The 20,128-nt window shown below is 44.8% G+C and overlaps 2 protein-coding genes across 3 annotated transcripts in view; one reads left to right on the forward strand and one right to left on the reverse strand.

Moving 5' to 3' along the window:
- The window catches only part of DCAF12 (DDB1 and CUL4 associated factor 12), a 33,452-nt gene extending 23,765 nt beyond the window's left edge, over positions 1–9,687 (reverse strand). The window contains exons 1-2 of the mRNA XM_069000849.1: positions 9,481–9,687; positions 8,390–8,644 (exon numbers count right to left, since the gene is read on the reverse strand). Of these exons, the coding sequence (XP_068856950.1) occupies positions 8,390–8,644; positions 9,481–9,561 (336 nt within the window). The 5' untranslated portion in view covers positions 9,562–9,687. The remainder of the gene's footprint in view (positions 1–8,389; positions 8,645–9,480) is intronic.
- A 2,838-nt stretch (positions 9,688–12,525) lies between these two features.
- The window catches only part of UBAP1 (ubiquitin associated protein 1), a 33,818-nt gene continuing 26,215 nt past the window's right edge, over positions 12,526–20,128 (forward strand). For both annotated transcript variants that reach the window (XM_069001392.1, XM_069001394.1), the window contains exon 1: positions 12,526–12,644. The gene's annotated coding sequence lies outside the window, so the exon portion shown is untranslated. The remainder of the gene's footprint in view (positions 12,645–20,128) is intronic.

The raw sequence follows: 20,128 nt of genomic DNA on the forward strand, positions 1-20,128 counted from the left end.
CCATGTGAGTGCATATCCCCTTTTCCTCCCAGTATTTCTTTCCAGCAGAAACACCCAATTCCATCCCCTATCCTCCTTCAACTACTGAAAAAACCCTAAACCCTAAACAAATTAACAGTTTAGTAGTTAGGATTAAGGCTTGCAGGTGTCAGCTGCAGGTCCTAATATTGACACCACAAGTACTAATTAGGAAAACAAATCCACACCTAAGGATGTTCATGGACTCAAAAGAATTATACTTCAGCTGTAACAGATTCATACTTGGAAGAGCAGGTAAACTGGTATGAGGACTAAAATTAAAACCCTTTGCACTCTCTAGTCTGACACCCTTGTCATACACCTGTGTTGGTTAATAAAGACTTACCCTAACGCAGAATACCTTTGCCTAAACTCCAAATTAATTGGACTTAAAAGATAAAGAACTTAAACTTTGCACATATAAGGGACTGGCTATGTTTTGGCTGTAAAGGTCTGAGCAGTAAATTTTCCACTTGGTTGGTGAGGAACTCGAGTAGTTTAAAAACAACCACCACCTACTTAGAGTAAAATAAACAACCACTGCTTGCACACACTGAGATTCTTGCATCACCTGAGGCATCACAGGAAGCCAAAAGCTCACACTTGAAAGCTGCACCTCTGACTGCCCAGAAATCATCCCTGTAAATCCAGCACACAGAAGGCAAGATAAGCCAAACAGTCGCTAGACACTTTTAAAACCAAAAAGGGAGAAATGTTAAGAAACAAGAGGAGCACCCAGCTAGGAGTACACAAAACTTCAATACCATTTCAAGAGTTTTAAAGGCACCAGAGAAAATAAAATACTAAATATTTTCTACTGTTGAATTAAGTACTTCTGCAAACACCTTCAAAGCAGTGTGGACTTAAAGAGTCCTGACAAAGTCCTGATAACTGAACCATACAGTAATCTTCTCTGTTATCTCAAACAGGAATAAGAACTTTTTTCCCAGCTACTCATTATATAGAAACTAAAAACCAGCCCACAGTGTTTTTACCGGACATAAAAAAACCCCACCAGGCTCCAAACACTCATCTGCGCATATTTTTCTCTTGATTTTAAGCATTGCACAAAATTCAGTTCTTCCTTCTAGTAAAACATGTCTTTGGTATTAACATCCAGGATTTACCAAATCTGGATTGCTTCGGCCATCTGACAGAACTGCAAGGACCACACTTCATCTGTGAGAATCACAGCAGGCTCAGCTATCGTGTTCTCTGCCAGACAACACTGCTCTAACAAGGAAACAGGCTGGATGACACGGAAGAGAGAAATCCATCTTCCCTTTTTTAAAAGCAGTTTAGATGTATAGCTTGCAACAGTGCTATTACTCAAGGATCAAGGCAGACAAGCATGGTTAGGCACTACAGTTAACATAGCCATGAAACTTCATGATCTTTGCATATTTACAGAGATTGACAGCCTGTATGCTTTTTTCTTTTGGCTTGCAGAAGTGGTGAGAAGTCATTTTGGCAAATGGCTTCCCTGCAATTACTATATGGCTGTCCTCTTGCCTGTCCAACCTGCTTATGATCAAGTCAACCAAGAAACTACCTCACTTCACTGATGAGGGAAGTTCGTTAATCAGCTTGCCGAAAGTAAAGACTGTGACAGGGAACAGAGTATCCAAGGATGAGAGTATGAACTGCAAAACCCATTATACTCTTATATGCCAGACTGAGAGCAGAATGGTTTGCCACATTTTTTCACCTGCCTTTCAGGGGACAGTAATTTACGGGGAAGAAACACCTAGAAAGCTAACAATCCATTAGAGATAAATTCCCTTCCCATCTTCAACTGAAAACATTCCCTTTAAGCAGCAAGATTAGAGGTCTATGAAATGCCATTTCAAGGCCACATAGACTCTTGTGCCTTCAGCTGCTACCCCTGCACAAAAAACAGCAGATGAACAGGCAGCCCTACCCTATCTTTTAGTTGACTGTATAAATCCATCAGAACAAAAATAAAGGGTGCCATCCTGTTTTTATTACACAAGCAGGATTGACGGAGATTTAAAAGCACAAATAACATGCGCAAAAGAGACTGTTCATTTTTATGCAAGAGCTCACAACATGCTCTGTGCACTGGCTCCTCACACAGTGCTCTCAGAAATCACGGGCACATTCTTGTCATTCATAGTAACTTTTGAAAGAAACCCAACACAAATACACTGCCCTGCTAAAAATAGTCACTAAGAGAGAATCAACCTCGTTCAAGTTTCACAATTGGCTTAAGCTTGTCTTTGAGAATCCCCATGCCTCCTCCTCACCATCCACCCAAACAGTCTCATCACCCTTGTGACCGCAACTAGTGCTCAAGTAGCTGCAGGGTCAACTGGATAGTATCTCTACCTTGGTGAAACTAACTCTACAAGAAAACCTGTCTGCACACAAAGCAGCAAGCTGATCCAGCTGACTCCCTTGCAACACGCACATCAGTGCTGGCCAAAACGAGCAGGTGGCAACATCCGCTTCTGCAACAGCGCAACTCCAGACCAGCTGAGGCTGGTCACAAAAAGATCTCACCCTCAGCCAAGTTGGAAAATTATTACTTGTTCTACTTCAAATATGTTTCTTGCTAACAAAACAACACAAGAAGACAATTATTGTGTTGTTACATAATACTATTGCTGGTCACAGCTGAGTAGCACTGACTGATTTTTCCAAGTTCTCAGCCTTGACTTTTATTCACATTGTAAATATCTCTCCTTTCTGTTCATAAAACACTTCGCATCAGGTTCTTTGTTCTGTAACAATACAGATTTACTAATATATGCCAAGCCCCAAAGAAACATGGACACTTTAAACTATCAAACTGGCATCATATGTCTGCTTTCTGCTGAAGGTCAAAATAAAGAAGCATAGAATGGTTTGGGTTGCGAGGAACCTTTAAAGGTTGTCTTGTCCAAGTGCCCAGCAGTGAGCGGGGACATCAGCTAGACCAGGTTGCTCAGAAACCTGTTGTTGCATGTTTCCATGAATTTAGCACCCAGAAGCTCTGTGAGCAACCCATAACAGTGTGTCACTACCCAGATGGTAAAGAATAATAGTCTTCCTTGTATCGAGTGTGACTCTGCTCTTTTTTGGTTGAAAACTATTACATCTTTTCCTGTTCAATTCATCTGTCCCCAACAAGCCCTGTTCAATTCATCTGTCCCCAACTTTTCTGTAAGTCCCCTTTAGGTACTGGAAGGACATGATAAGGTCTCCTCAGAGCCCTCTCTTCTCCAGACTGAACAACCAAAACTCTCTCAGCCTTTCCTTTAGGAGGTCCTCCAGCCCCCCCCACAATCTTGATAGCCTCCCCTCTGGACTGGCTCCAGCAGGTCCCTGTTCTTCCCATGCTGGGACCCCAGAGCTGGATGCTGTGCTCCAGGTGGGTCTCAGCAGAGCGGAGCAGAGGGGCAGAATCCCCTCCCTCCCCTGCTGCCCACGGGGCTCTGGATGCAGCCCAGGACACGTTTGGCTCTCTGGGCTGTGAGTGCCATGGCCGGGGCATGTCCAGCCTCTCACCCACAGCACCCCCAAGTCCTTCTGGGCAGGGCTGCTCTGGGTCTGTTCATGCCCAGCCTGTGCTGATACCAGGGCTTGCCCTGACCCAGGTGCAGCACCTTGCACATGACCTTGAACTTTATGATGTTCCCACGGACCCACTCCTCGAGCTTGTCTGGGTCCCTGTGGATGGCATCCCATCCTTCAGGTGTTGTCATCAAACTTGCTGCAGGTGCACTTGATCCCTCTGTCTATGCCATTAATGAAGATATTAAAGAACATGGTCCCAGAATGGATCTGTGAAAGATTCTTCTTGTCACTGATGTCCATTGGGACTCTGAGATACAGACCACTACTCTCCCAATGTGATTATCCAACCGATGCCTCACCACCCAACAATCCATCCCTCAAATCCATCTCCCTCCAATTTAAGAAAAGGATATTGTGGGGGACTGTGTCAAAGGCTTCACAGAAGTCCAGATAAATGACATCTCTAACCCCCTTCTTTGTCCACTCCTGCGGCCACTGCATCACAGAAGGCCTCTGGTTTGTCAGGTAGGACTTACCCTTAGTGAAGCCATGCTGGTTACCTCCATTCATCTCCCTGTCCTCCATGTGCCTTACCAGAGTTTCTAGGAGGATCTGTTCCATGATCTTCCCAGGCACAGAGGGGAGGCTGACAGACCAGTAGTTCCTGGAGTCCTCCTTTCTATCATTTCTCAAGATAAGTACAATGGCTTCCCTTTTCCAACCACCTGGGACTTTATCTGACTGCCATGACTTTTCAAGCATCACGGGGAATGGCAACTACATCAGCCACAACAACATGCACTAATCTTAGCACAAAACTTACTCACAGGTTATGCAGTAGAGGCAACTCAAGTGCGTAATGGCCTTACACATCCTTCTTGAAAGGGTCCAAAGCGAAACAATCCACAATACAAAGAAACCACCTAAGAAGTGAGGAGAGGTAAAAGCAGCCAGCAAGTTGGTTGACTTTGAATTCACTTTCCAGAGACAAGACCATGCAATCAGGCACTCCACCTTTCTGTGAAACTCTGAAGCACTACCAGCTAATACAGACTTTGATGCTACTGAATTTGTGCAGTGCCAAAATCACATTTAACATTTTTTATTTGCATTTTGCCCTCCATGTTTAAATTCAGGGGGCTGGAAGACAGTTAACACATACTGACAGATGGCAACAGATGGAGAAGTGACAGACTTTGTCTGCTAAAGGGCATCCCTACGACTCACACCATACCTGGCACAGAAACCACCAGACAGACATGAGTATCATAAGTAGTTGACAGAAAAGCAAACACTCTTGAGACAAGAAACAATACCTGGCTATTTGCTCACAAGCCATTGAAAGAAACATGAATGGAGTTATCAACCACAGGCATCAGAGGTTTATTTACACCAAGTTTTAGTCACTGTTCACTGGACTTTGAGTACAGCTACAAACTGGAGGAGCACGACTGCTCATTCCCTACCTGGGATTAGAAATGTCTTCTTGATGCTTTCTCACACGTGCAAAGCCAGAAGACACATTAACTTGCAAAGCAAGGAGAAATAATTTTCCCCATAGACAGTTCATATTCACAGATGGAGGAGGAACTGCCCACTGTACTCCCACCACAACCCCAGGACTACGAGACTGGGCTGTAATTGTATGAGATGCACAGATATGGGATCTCTTATACAAGCTTAAAGTCTCTAACAGGAAATTAGAGCTGCTATTTACAGCAGGGCAGCCAAGGCAGCAAAGGAATCTGCTGAAGAGAAAATCGGTTTCAGCCAGCATTCAGAAACCAACCCATGCATGCCTTGGAAAACCTGCCTGAGAAATCAGGAGAGAGCATTCAGAAAGGAAGTTTTTAAACACAAATACATCTATTAGGCCTGCCTGTAAAAGAAAAAAAAAAAAAACCAACTAGATTCCGGGCAATTATATTCTCAAGCAACTGGAAACTAATTAGCTTATTGTATTTAGGGAATGATTTACAGCTTTTATATTTTTTCATCCTTAACTTCAAAATTAGCGAAAGGATTATATCCCGAACAGGTACCTGTAACTAACAGAGCAGAAGAGCCTGAAAAATTGTGACTGAAACTTCTTTTTATACGCTACTTTATTCTTCATAATTTCCTGAAATAGTAAAGAGGAAAAAAACCCAAAAAACAAAGGAACCTTGTGTTCTGTGTTTTTGTCTGCCATAAGCCTGTCTCCTACCTATGTCTCAAGAGTTTCCCTATGAAGCCTGAACAGAAGACTGCAGATTACAGAACATATCTTCTTCTGAGACAGACAGTATCTTCTATTTATCTCCATGGTATCAGTCTCCGGTAATTTAGATGCCTGTCAGAACATACCCCAGACACATAGAAGTTCCCTGCTCATTCATTTGAATTGGAAAAACATTAAGAAGCCCATTGCATGCAAGGTCTAGGAGATTCTTGCAAACAGGAATCCTGGCTCTGCAAAGCGCACGTGAAAAGTCTGGGTGATTTCATTTGAAATTTTAGGTGCCTGAATGTTTGTAATAGTTCCCATAATTCTAAATCTACCAGAAAAAGCACGCACCTTTACAAAACACTAATGTCTGAAATACTTGATTTACAGCTGCCCAACTATGAGCACCACGATCCACTGGAGTAGAATAAAGTTATTTCACACCCTGGCATAGTTTTAAGGATGAAAAGTTACTCCACATAATTAAACTAATTATAATCTTCATCAAAAAAGAGTAATTGACAGAGAGCTCCATATTCTCTTCAGTGTTTTTATAGTAACTAGTACTGCCAAGTGACTAAACCCAAACCTCCTCCTCTATGACAAGAGTGTATTTTTGTTTTGTCATTAAGAACAGTGAATCCTCCTGGCACTGCACAGTGAAGGGCAATTTATAAATTAAATGCTAAAAGCACTCAGTGCCACAGTCAGGCTCTGATTAAAATAACTGCTATAGTTTATATTTTTCTCTTGTGTTAACTTTAAGTGCAACTCCAATGCAGCAAACCTTGCTGAAGTGAACCAAGGTGTTTTACATTTACTCCAACTTGAATGTCACAACTTCAGCATATGAGAATCAGCCAATGAATTTTCCTTAATAGGTCACTCACTCAAGAAATTAGAGGGAAAAATCTCATAATTAGAGTGTAGAGTTTAATGCTTTACTTGTCCAAATGTGAACACAAAGCAAACAAGCTACAGCTATTACAGTATTCATAATTCGCATATGATCTTCCACAAGACTGCAGGGACTTCTTTTGCAATCAGTCTATTTTGCTCAATGACAGACAAGGTCCGTCTCTAACATTAGGTCTGGCTGTGGAAAAACACACTTGGTTGCAGCATGTGCAGAGGGAACAACAATACTGCTGAATCCCTCTTCAGCTCCATGACTGTTTGGACCCAAACAATTTTCTGCAGGGTTGCATTAACAACCCACTTGCCCATTTATCTTCGCTGCAGATGCGCCAGAGCTACAAAAGTTACAGAACAAAGCAAAATCGTTGCAGCTTTATAAAACACGCAGTTATCTTGCTACAGTAAGCAAGATTTTTGGGAGCTTGTGTTTCAGCAGGAGTCTGTCTCCTGTAAGCAGCTCCACAACCAGTGCTGGCTGCTGACTGGCTGAGGAGATGAACATATGTGGAGAAAGTAGGCAGATTCTATTTTGGGCTTATTGCTGTTAAAACATTGCTTTGTTTATACAGTTAGGCCCTGCTTCTTAAGAGCTACTGCATGAAAGCCTCCCCCTGTGCAACTGTGAATAATAACAGAACATCTGAAATGGAGAAAAACCAGCCCACTGTCCCTTGCTGGTCAGACCACTGAGTATGGCTTTGAGAAAGACCTTGAGGCAAAGAAGCAATCACAGCAACTCATACACTCTGAGATTTAAGAGCTGCTTAATTTATGCAAACATTCCTTGAAACCCTCCATTCCTTTCTGTGACACCAATTAACCTCCAAAGGACCAATTTGGGATTTTGCACTAATTCAATCACGACTTCATGCATTAAATTGCAACCTCAGCCAACTAGTTTGGGATACTAACTCTGGTGGAGAGAGTATTACCTATGAAATATGATCTCCTCCACTTACTAATCCCACAGGATACCATTTTAACATTCCCCTGAAATGTTTCAAAGCATCACTTCAAGAACCTGAGGAGTTTTTAGTTTTTGTAAAAGTATGTAAAGTTATATAAACAAGAGAAGCTATTTGAACAGTGGACACAGTTTTAGAGCAAAGAATTATGAAGTCAACAAGCAAAGGATAACACTGAAGATCTGAAATTAATTTTTTTTAAGCTTAGAACATTTCTGGCTGCTCTGACAAATATCTGGAGTTTAACCACAGTTTCATAACAACTTTTAAAAGCCATCAGCACAGAACCATATGTAAAACCAAACTGTGTAAGATTGAGCATAACAGAAAAAAGGAAACTTAGCAGCAAGTTCTGCCAAACACTGACACCCACCATTAGAAGCGCTAATACCTGTCCATTAGCTTCTCATCTGCAGGACAAAAGGAAAGTCCATTAGCTTCTCATCTGCAGGACAAAAGGAAAGATCCAACCGCACCCCCGTTGCTCTTCAGCCCACAAACAGGTGTAAATCGCTCAGTACAGATCACCCGGATGCTGAGTGTGGTACCTTGCTGGGGCTCGAAGTGTCACATTTCCAGATGAGAACAAATCATCCTTAAGCATTGCTTTCATTCGAAGTTAATTGTGCATAATTTTGACTCTGCTCCTAATTCCTAATGTTCTCCCTGGCCATCCACACACTTTGATTATGATAAGCATCATTTGAGGGTGGAGGTGGAATAATTAACAGAGGAAAGGGAAACAGCGAGAGGTGGCACTTACCGTGTTGCATTTTGTCCCACACACCACTTGTCGGTGGTTCAGCCACTGGGAGGCAAACACTTTATTGAGTGTTCCGAGGTGAAATTCCCTCTCCTTCAGGAGGCTGGGGAGCTGCTGGGCTGCGTATCCATGCAACAAGCGGTGGTAGCTGGACTCATTCTGCATCCGGACCTCTCTCCCTTTCACGTAGTACACCAGAGACCTTTTCACCGGCGGGAGCCTTTTCCTTTTGTGAACCGAGTGATCCCATCCATACTGTGGAAAATAAAGTTGGAAACTGGATAAAACAACTACAACAAACTTTAAGACACTACCCCCCTTCCAAATTCAATATTAAATATCCATATTCCCCGAAAAACCCTGAAACCTTCCAAACCACCCATGGAACACCGTTCATGGAAATTAACTCAGGAATGCTGACAGAGCCTTCAGCAGCGTGAAATTAAACATAAATATCTGCTAAAGGAGTAACACGGCGATGATATAACGACAGTCCACGGCGGTTGGCCACCGTTGGCATGCCAAATGCTCACGGGAAGAAGCGGAGCGCTTGGAACGGTAGAGGGGCAGCTCCAATAGCCCTCGCCCTCAGCTTGGCAGGCGTGGGGGTGACACCCAGGTGGCCCCCCGATACCGACCGCGGCACTCGGCCTCCTCTGACCGGGCCAGAGCCATCCAGCCATCATCGCTACGAGGCAGCGAGGGGCGAACGGCCGAACTCAACAGGGCGCCGCGAGCCCCGGGGCGCGGGGAAAAAGGGGGTCCTGACCCTGGGACCAGGGGCTCCTCCTCCCCACTGACCCTGAAACTTGGGGGCTCCTCCTCCCCGGGTGACCCTGGGACTGGGGGCTGCCCCTCCTCGGCTGACAGCGAGACCGGGGACTCCTCCTCCCTGGCTGACACCGGGACCGTGGCTGCCCCTCCCCAGGACCCCCGACCCCCAGGACACCTTCCTTCCGCAACCCACGGACAGGGTCACCCCCCTTCCTCCCAGGCACCGGCACGGCCGCTCCGCCCCGGCAACCAGGGTTTCTCCCCCCTCCCACCACCGGGAACAGGCGCTTCTTCCCTATCCCCGCCTCACCCCTTACCTGCTCCCCCTGGAGTCCCCCGGTCCCCGCGGCGGCAGCCGCCGCCGCTTTCCGCTTCCTGCTAACTGTTTTCCGGGCCATAGTAGAAGGATGAGGAAGAGGATGCGGACGAGGAGCGGCCCCACATGGAGCGGGACGGGACGGTTCGGGGCATATGGAGCGGGACCGGGCCCGGGCTCTGTCCCTCAGGCCCCGCCGGCCGCGCCTCACGGCATTTTACAACACCACGGGGTTTAGGTTTTTTTCTCGTTTTTACGACAGTTGAGTCGCAGCTTTGCGGCGGCGGCCCCGCCACGCCCTGGTGCTTCGTTGCCTAGCAACCGGACAGCAAACTGGCCGCGCCCCCTCTGCCGTTGCCATGGCAGCGGAACCAGCGTGAAGCGGGTCTGGCGCCGCCTAGCGGCGGGGCGGGCTCAGTACAAGGAGGAGGTTCGGGAATCCCTCCCAGGAAGGGGGAGATTTTCCCAAACCCTTCGTGTTTGATCAGCCTCTCAGCGCCCCAGGAAAGCCGAAACACTTGTGCCCGACTTAGTCTGTCAGGGTCTCAGAATCACAGAATCAATTAGGTTGGAAAAGACCTCTAAGCTCATCCAGTCCAACTTATGACTGAACACCACCCTGTCAACCAGACCATGGCACTGAGTGCCACGTCCCATCTTTCCCTAAAGATGTCCAGGACAGTGACTCCACCACCTCCCTGAGCAGCTCATTCCCAATGTCTCATCACCCCTTCTGTGAAGAAATTCTTCCTAATGTCCAACTCTTCACTGAACAGTCCACTGGATTAGAAGGTGGTTCAACTTACTTGTTTAGGGTCACAAATACAAAATTCAGGGTTGCAAATACAAAAACCCCTTCGAGGGTTTCCACACCTTTAGCTGGCCTGTTGGCACCCCAGGAAAGATCCAGAAATGTACACCAAAAGCATGAGACCCTCTCCCACGCCTCCACAGTTGAGTATTCTACCCACTGTTAATGCTCTTAAAGGACTCACACCTTGAAGGACAGTTTACAGAATAATAATCTTTTATTAATATAATAGAAAACTGTGACAGGTTAAGGTTCAAAGATTGCTGGTGATAGTATCTGGCTGAAAAAACATATTCAGAGCAATCGAGATAAACAATCATCACACATAGAGCACAGTTCTTATAGGCTCAGCCTGATCAGTCAGTCAATCCCTGAAGTAACAATGAAATCTTCCCTAACTTCTCTCCATTCTAAACTTACTTCTGTACTATTTTTGCACAAGCTTGAGTAACTCTAGTCGTACATCATGTTCGGTGTGGGGTGGTTGTACCTTGGAGATGGGTAACGTCAGTGTCACAATTGTCATATCTGAGGTAACCTTTGGGATGGAGGTAGGCATTTATGATCTTGCCAGTTGCTGGTTCAGTTGCTGGCTTTTTCCCTTGGTTTTCAGCTGCTATAGAGTTTATCTGTACCGCTGAGTTCCGCCTCTTGTAAGGATTTCAACAGAGCCTGGCCCTGGTGTCACCACTCTGCTCCAGCCTCCCTTTAGTCCCCTTCAGCATGGATTGTGTGTAGGAAGTTGGGCATGCTGACCACATCCCATCCAGGGAATCACAACTGCACTTCATCCTATAATTTCTGTACTACCTTCTGTTGGAATGCAAATATAACTCCCCGGTTTTCTCTAATTTTACCTCCAGCCATTTTCCCACACATTCCACCTGGGAAATCACTTATTGCTGGGGAATTAAAAAAAATACCGTGTATTTGCATTTCATTGCACCTCTTTGAGACCCATGTGGAAGGAGTCCTTTTTCTGATGTCCACATGGCTCATACACACTTTTTCTACGATTTCAGAGGCAAAGCTGCATGCGATCCAAACCCAGCAATCGCTACTTGCCAGTGGCATTGCAGAAACAAGAAATGAAGAGAAAAGCATGTGATATGCAGACAGGCTTTAAGAAAAAGCCAGCTTCTGGCCACCTGGTATCTGATGGTGCCTCAAGACACATGGAATCAGTACACATTCTCCTGATACAACATTGGTTTTATGACCTTGATTCTGTGTTTTAATCCAACCAACCCCAAAGACAAAGGTGCTGTGAGAAGACAAACTGGAAAAGAAACTATAAAATAACCTCTCAAGCTTTCCAGTTTCCTCTGAGGATAAAAAGGGTAATTCCAGTTTGGCCTTTTTCAGTTGTGATTTACCATGATTAATTCCCTTCTCCATAACCTCTCTCACATGCTTAACTACCACCCCCATTTTAGACAAAACTCCTCCATTTTGGAACAAGGACCACTCAAAAGGCCGCACATCCAGCGAAGAATGTCCCCTGAGTCCCTCAGGAGGGTGAGAAGGCCATGGCTGCTGAGGGAAGGGGCTGAAGGGTATGGGGTGAAATGGCCTCCCTGGGTCCCACTCACCACCTTCATCCAGCCCCTTGGGGAGCCTGGCACGGTGCCCAGCTGGGAGAGGGGCAGGAGGTGCTGGAGGAGCTCCCGGGCAGGGCAGGAGCTGGGGACAGACCCCCGGGCAGCACAGGGATGGTGACAGGGGCAGGGCAGGGACAGACACAGGGAGAGGGACAGCGACGAGACAGGGAATGGGACAGGGGAAGGGGCAGGTAAAGGGACAGGGGCAGGGGCACGGGAGGGACAGGACAGGGCAGGGGATGGAACATGCACGGGCAGGGGCACGGGAGGGACAGGACAGGGCAGGGGATGGAACATGCACGGGCAGGGACAAGGGCAGGGACAGGAGCTGGGACAGAGATGGATCAGGGGCAGGATGAAGGATGCAACAGGGACAGCGTTCGCTGGTAAGGGGATGGAGCGGGGAAGGGATGGGATAGGGACAGGGATGGGACAGGGACAGGGACAGGGTCAGCGGCTGGCAAAGGCAGGGGACAGCGACACGGGCGCGGCACGGACACTGCCCAGCCCCGCCCCGCCCCCGAGGAAAGAGGCGTGGCTCCGCCTTCGCCCCGCCCCCTCCCGCTGCGGTGACGTCACCGCCCGCCGCTCCCGATTGGCCGGGCGGGCGCAGGTGACGTCGCGGAGTGACGCCATCCCGCCGGCGGGGCCCAGACAAGATGGCGTCGCCCGGGGCCGGCGGCGCCGAGCGGGGCCCGTAGGAACGGCGGGCGGCGACCGCGGGCGGCGGAACAGCGGGGCCGGGGGCCGCAGGTACCCGGCGGGACTGGGGGGGCCGCAGGTGCTGAGTGGGGCAACGGGGCTTGGGCGCCGCAGGTACAGGCGGGGACCGCGGGGGCCGCAGGTACCGGGCCGGGACAGCCGGGGACGGACCTCGCCCCTTCCTCTTCTCTGGGGACAGGGACCCTCCGCTCCCGCTCGGTACAGCCGCTCTGAGGTGCCGGCACTCGCCCCTTGGCTGGACCGGCGGAGCAAGGTTGGGGGTGACGCTCCTGTCGCCCAGGCTCCTGCTTTCCAGCAGTTTCCGGGACTGCCGGAGCCAAGGGAATGTCCTTCTGTCTAGTAACCCCTGATGAGTTTGCCTTTGATGAGTTGTTGATGGTTGTTGAAATCCGAGTAAGCTGTTGGTGTCCGTGATGTTCGGAAGTGCCTCCCCGCAATAACTAAATCGGTGAAGTACCAAAGCATCTGATTTTCTTTGGGGGTGTGGTGTGTGTCGAGTCTGCTTTCAGGTAACTTGTTAATTTTTGCTTCCTGTGCTGTGAAAATTACGGTGCTTATCTGCCCTATGCCACTTGTGACTAGAGTTCTGCCAAATCACAGAGTATTCTCTGTTTGGCTGCATCTCCTTGTAGGCTAAAGATCCAGTCTTCTTTATTTCATGGGTTGTAGCCCTAAACTTCTCTGTTTATGCTTATCATCCATTTCTGGATCTTTTCCAGTTAGCTATTCTGCTTTTGACTACATCTTTCTCAGAGTTTGAGATGCAGACATCCCATGGATGTATACATTGGTGTAAGAATACTTCAGTTTAGTTGTTTCTAACTTCCTGATAATACTTTGTGTTCCCTTTAGCTGAGTGCTTGCTTGAAGTAAGACATTCAGTGCATTTATTTGTTTATTTATATTTAGTATGATTCAAGGGCTGTCTTCCTGTGTTTTGATAGCTCAAAATTTATCCTGCTAAAGAGAAAGTTAGGTTGCTTTGTTGTTTTCTTTTTTAAAATTAGTAGGAGAAATAACAATAGATGGAAATAAGTAGTCACCTTATCCACTGTTTTTATTCCCCATGTCATTAAACATTCCAAACAAGTGAAAAAACCCCCAGTCATACAGAAATGTTACGACACTGATGCTGTCTCATTAGAGTGGAGATATGCAGGTGGACTCTGGCACTTGGCTGTGGAACTAACGTAGCTGCCATCCTGGACCTAGTAAAATGTACTTGTGTTGGATTTAAACACTTTGAGGTTGATATTCCTAAATTGCTCACTTTGGCAAGTGAGTGTTGCCAAACTAAGGGGCAACTGGGTTGTGCTTGATGATGCAGCTTCAGTGGCTGTGCTGCTGATGGAAGGCTTGCTGCATCCCAGTGCCTGTTACGGGACTAAGAGGCTTTTGTGGGAGCTTGGTGAGGGGAATCTTACTCCTACTCCAGCTGTGATCCAGGGTGTTAAGGAAAAAGAGGAAGCGGTGCAGTTAGACAGACCTCTTCCTCACCTTCCCTTATTAGCCTTAGAGCATGGGACTTTCTGCCCTGCTGCAGGCACTCCTGCAGCTGCTGGTTTCCTGGCATTTTTCAGGCAAGAGAGGGGAAAAACTGTTTTGGCCTCCTCCTTCCCTTTTCTCCACAGGAAAATCTGAGTAGCTGTGCAGCAGCCACGGGCAGTAAGTAGGGTGGGCTGAGGTGCTCCCTGTGGCAGCAGCACACAGAGTGTTTTGAGGCATGTGCAAGTTGGCATTGGGTTACAGCACCACGCAGAACTGCTGCTTAATGACTTCATTTTCCTGTACACACAGAGCTGCAGTTCAGAAGTGCCGCTGGTTCTTAAGGTTACCGTTGCCACTGGGTGGCTTAAAACTTTTAGGCAAACACCTTATTTCTAAGGGTAGGGAGACAAGAAAGTATGTGATTTTTAAAGAGCTTTTGCAAGTTTGCGGGTTTAGTCTCAGAAGCAAAACTGAAAGTGATGGTCCTTTCCTTGCCTCACCGCCTTACTTGGCCTGCACGTTTGATATCTCCTTTTGTTTGTTTTTTTTTTCCTGTGCATGGCCTGTGAAACAAAGGAGTCAGGGAAGAAGTTGCTGCTACTAAAGTCAGACACTGTGCCATTCAAGTGTGAGCTGAAACAAAGGGACATCAAACTTTGAAGGGAGAAACTCTCAGATCTAAGATATGTGAATCAGTAAGTGTTAGTTTCTCTTTAATGAAGAGAACTTAAATTTTCAGAATATTCAAAGAGTATACTGGTCAGCTGGGAGACTTATTGTATAATTTATGCTGATGGATAGAAAAACCATCATGGTGAAAAATCGTCAAAAACACGTGGAAAACCTCCATCTCCATTATTCACATGATGTGTTGTTGTCCTCGAGACAAAAACTGGTAACTGACAGAATGGAGTCAGGTTTCTGGACTAGTCCAGCCTCATCTGTCACACTGTGACAGCCGGAGCCATTTTGGCTGGTGCTGGTGGCAGAAGTGTGGTAATGACACTGAAGGTATCACCTTACTCATCCTCCTTTTTAATTTGTGTAAGCTTATGGTTTCCTGTTGCTTTCACAAACTGTAGGGATTGATAATTTGTTTAATTGATAATTGTTGTCCATGTCCAGTCTCTCTATAATGAGTTTTTAACAGCAGTCTGTTCCTGTATTTTGCAGTTGATGCTGGGTTGAATATTTTGATAATTTGATCTGTGAGAAATTTAGTTTTTCTTATTACATGGAACTTCTGTCCAACCTTCTCTGGTGTTTTGTTTCTAGCATAATCACTCCCAGTCTCTTCAATCATGAATTCCAGAGTTTCAGCTGTCAATTTTAAATTATCTATTTAAAATTGATCAGCGCAATTCAGATCAATGTCAGCATAAGGAAGGTCTAGTGGAGCCATAATTGGAAAACTCTGAAGCTTTTCATGAAAACAGTTCTTTGAAGGAAAGGCAAAGAAGGGTTGTTTACAATTTATAAATAGTTTTGTTATTTGAAAAAGTAGGTCTTCTAGGATGCATCAAAGGTTTGTTTCTCTTCCCTGCATTGTGTATGCTTACTCTGTCAGCTGGGAAAGCAAGGCTATTGATCTTGCAGCACGTACCACTCTGCAATCGACCCTTGGGATTAGTGCAGTTGATCAATACAAGCCTGAGCTCACAGTTGTTGTGTGTTAGCTACTTAGGTAGGTAATCCTCTCTGGTATGCAAGTGCATTGCTTAATGCTTTGACCCTCTGACTTGGTTTGAATAAGCTCGTGTTCTGTGTCCCTAATGACCTTTTGCAGTCAGTGTAGTCTTGTGCTGAGGTCGCCATCAGAACCTAAGCACTGGAGGCTTTCCCTCTCTCAAGTCATGAGGTTTATTCCACGTCCTTGTGTGCAAAGGCTTTTTTCTTAAATGTTAAGAAATGCTGTCTTTCATGTGGATGGGAAACTATTAAAGGACAGATTGTATGCCCAGACTCGGTTTGGTTTGTGCTTTTTTAATTTTTGAAAGCTCCGAGGTCTTTCCAGAATCCCTTAAGCTTGCAATGTACTTGAAACACAGAATTATATCAGAAGGGGAACATAATATCATTGCTCTGATTTAGGCTTAAATCGTCCCTTCTAGAAGGAAAGCAGATTGGTTCAAAATGCCGTGTTGCATTTAGCAGCATTACAGTTTGTAACTGACTGAGCTTGTATTTTCTCAGCTGCATTTTGTGTCAGAAACTCTTACGTGAGAGTAACATTTTAAATCAAAAGAAAGTGAGTGCTATCCAAGATGTAGTAAGTTCTTCATCTGGAGGACAATCTGCAGCATATCAGTACATTTTATGTATTTAGCTGTTGGTTGTTGGTATAGTGGAAAGTAATAGTAAAGAGTTGTGAGCTCTTGTCTGGTCTGTGTTGCTGGAGTTCAGCATTTTTGGTAACTGTCTCCTAGATTATGTGAAAGATTTTATTTTTAAGCCCCTTCCTTATATATATATATGTTTGTGCTTGCACCATTTGACATCTCTATGCTAGCAGCAGAGGAAGCCATGACTGAAATAACTGGTGAGATTTATTCCCTGGTTTTGGGAGGATATGTTTCAAAGGGTGCCTGTTACCAGTTGTGCTGTGTCATGTTTTAGTCCTGTGCCTAATTTAGACACAGGGAAGTGCTTATGTGTTTAATTTGATACACCTCATCAATTCTGAGAACTAAAATAAAACTAGATTCCTAGTTTATTAACACTCTTGGAAGTACTTTTTAAAACTTTAAATGTTTCCTTTTGTGATACAGCAAAGCCACACTGGGTTCCACCCTAATGACTCATACCATCATGTGGTGTCCTTGCATAGTAGTGTGTAATAATTTGACGTAGAAATATAGGAGGCATGTGTAGGAGGGAAGGGACTCTTGAATAAAATCACCATTAATCATCTGGAATAAAACCGTGTTTGGTGAAAAAGGGCAGAAAAGCTTTATGCTGCATAACCTCTGAGAAAAGAAGGTGTTCTTAATCTTTTAATTAAGTATTATATCACCACAAGCAGTTTTTTGCCAGGCTATGTGACTTCTTGGTAGAAAATAGCTGAAGGATTATTGAGTTTCATTTTGCTTGTTGGGTTTGTAACAATATACAAAACAAGTGTTTCCAGAAAGTACCTTTATATTCTTTATTAAGGAGGAGGGGGAAAAAATAGTACCTGTAGTTTTAGGCTTCATTCTTGCTTTTGGGAGGGAGCCTAGTACATATTTCTGTTTACTTACCTGGAAGCCTTATGCAGTCTTAGATCACTGAATTTCAGTGCTTAGTAATTTAACGGCTTTTTTGCAAAGAAAATGAGAGAAAAGACAGTAAAAAGTTTGTTGCTTTTAGCTAACACTGTTGAATATTTCTGAGTTTGTATGCAAAGGGAGAGCTATCAAATTCAAGTATAAATGTAAAAGTAATACTCTTATCTGTAATCTCATCTATATGAAGGTCTTAACTTAAAAAGCCTTAAAAATACAGTTTACAGAATCCACAATTATAAGATGAAAGATAAATGAAGGAAGACAAAGGTGGGGAAGTTGATTTTGGCTTGAATGGCGAGGTGGTCTGAGCTGCTTTTGGAGATGGGGGTGGACTCTGGAAACACATTTAGTTGTCAAAATGACTGTGATGGCTGTTTTTGTGATGTGTTAATGTCACCCTGTTCATACTGAGCTCCCATATTGCATACACAGTTATTGAACAGCTCTGAAGGTCTGCCTGTCTATGGGGATGTTTTCTGAAGGTCTGCCTGTCTATGGGGTGTTCTGTATGTGTTACGATATTGGAGATGAACAGTTGAAATGTAACCATGTTTAGTGCAGGTGATCTTGCTGTACTCTGGATAAATTGGTTCGACCAAGTAATGTAAAAGGTTTTCTCACTTTCCCTTCGAGCTGGGAGAGAAGGTGTGTATCCAATTTATGCCAATCTTCATTCAAGGCAAATTTCTCCTGTAATTTGATGTTCCTGCAGGAATCTAAATGTGATACTCATGTTCTGTCGTTAGGCAGCACTGGATTAATTTCCTAAAGTAAACTGGATTGAATCAGACATGTGGGTTTATGAGAGGGGCAGGCTGGGCCTGATTCTCAGGTTACAGGAGAAAATCTGATTGCTCAGAGGAGCAATGGTCAGCCCACAGTCTTGCCGCTTTGCTTCTTAAAAACAGAAGTCATCTTGCTGCCTTGTCATGATTATTATGATGGTCCACTGAGAGAGATCTCTGTGCTGTCAGCAGTCCTGTGTTCTTGCCAACCTTAAATGTTTAGAGAGGAAAATATGTGGGATGACCCTTGGGTGGTCATGGAGCAACTTCATCCAGCAACTTACTCTGGTCTAGTTATAAAAAAAGTAAGGCTAGATTGCTGAAGCTGAGTCAGATCTGTCAAAATGTCCTGAGAAAATTAAGCTAATGCATCTCTGAAGGTTTCTTTTTTTGCACATAAAATGAGCCATTTCTGTTTAGTTATTCATTGCTTTAAGTGTTCTGGGGCTTGCATTAATTCCTGTATCTGCTGAAGAACTTCCTGATGTGCAGGGAAAAAGTTTATATCATCACTAAGTGAGACAGGATATATAGTATATAACAAAATTACAGACTTAAATTAATTTGAAGCAGTAACCTAGAAATAAAGTTTGGACTACACCAAATTTCATACTCAAATCCAGAAGTGCATCCTTTGGGCTTTTATAGTAAGATGAAAAAGACTGAATAGGAGTAACTTGGTAGGGAATAGATACTGTTCCAAACTTGAGAGACTGCAGTGAGATTCCTGAGGCAGGTGTGGGTCTGGGATTTGGGAAACACAGGTTTTGTTCTGACTTTGCTGCTGGCTGAGCTGGATGACTGTGGGCAAACTGCTTCAGCTTTGTGTCTTATTCCTCATACCTGCAGAAGAGGGACAGTTTCACTGCTGGTTAAATGCCTTGACAAGTATTCTGGAGTTTCATATAAGATCTAGGCAGTGCTGAGGGTATAGGGGAATTTCAGCAAAACTACTTTCCCCTCAGGGGAAAGAAATGAATGAGAAGTGTGTAATTCCCAGCATTATAAATATCCTGTAGGTTTCTAGATTTCATCTGAAAGCAGTGTCTTTCCATGTCTTTGGTTTCTTTTCTATTTTCCATTCTACTTGAGCACCAAAAGTTCAGTATCCTTATGCCCATACTGTTGGGAGGCTTGTAATTGTGTGTGTGTGTCAGTCACTCCTACTACCTTGCAAGTCTCTGGATTTTGTTCTGTGCATTTGTGATAGAAAGTTCACTCTCTAAGTGCAGACTTTTACACTACTCCTTAAACTTATCTGCCCAAACATTAACTGCAAGTGTAGGATTGCAGTGCTGGGAGTGCAGACTTGTTGTCTTACACAGAGAAAGCACACCCTTTCAGTTTGTTTTAAGTGAGGAAATTTAAATCTTAAAACTCATTTTAAATGGAAACAGTAGGAATTAAGGTAGGTAGGTGAGGAGATTATTTTATGATGTTTAGGGACCTACTGTTCATCTTGTGTCAATGTGGCAGGAAGGGAGGAATGGCACCTGCGGTATTGAAAGACTTTCTGAAGCATTATGTGAAGGTTAGTGTAGCAGCTGGAGCATCCTTGAAAGTTACATCTCAAGGATTGAGTAGTTGCTTGCTTTCCTTCTCAGAGGGTGAGGATTGTCTGCGTGTTTGTATATCTTCACTGCTACTAACCTCAGCTGCAGCAGTTGCACACATAGAGTTAACCTTGTTTAACATGTGTACGGTCTCTTTCTCTCTGTTCCCTCTTCCTTTCCTGAACTTTTCAATCTGTTGTTGGATTACAGGCTGAACCATATTTCCATTTAAGCAGCCCTTAATAGAGGGGCATCTGCTATTTGAGAACTACAAAATTAAGAGATTGCAAGGTAGATGTTTCTGCTCAGGACTGAGTATGCTGCCCTCAGGTAGTGTGGGCCAATGAAGTTTTGTAATATAAAACACAGCAAGCAGCTAATTTACTTATCACAGTCTTGTTTTGTAATAGGTCCACTATAGC

The sequence above is a fragment of the Aphelocoma coerulescens genome, assembly GCF_041296385.1.
Source record: "Aphelocoma coerulescens isolate FSJ_1873_10779 chromosome Z unlocalized genomic scaffold, UR_Acoe_1.0 ChrZ, whole genome shotgun sequence".
In the NCBI taxonomy this organism is placed as follows: domain Eukaryota; kingdom Metazoa; phylum Chordata; class Aves; order Passeriformes; family Corvidae; genus Aphelocoma; species Aphelocoma coerulescens.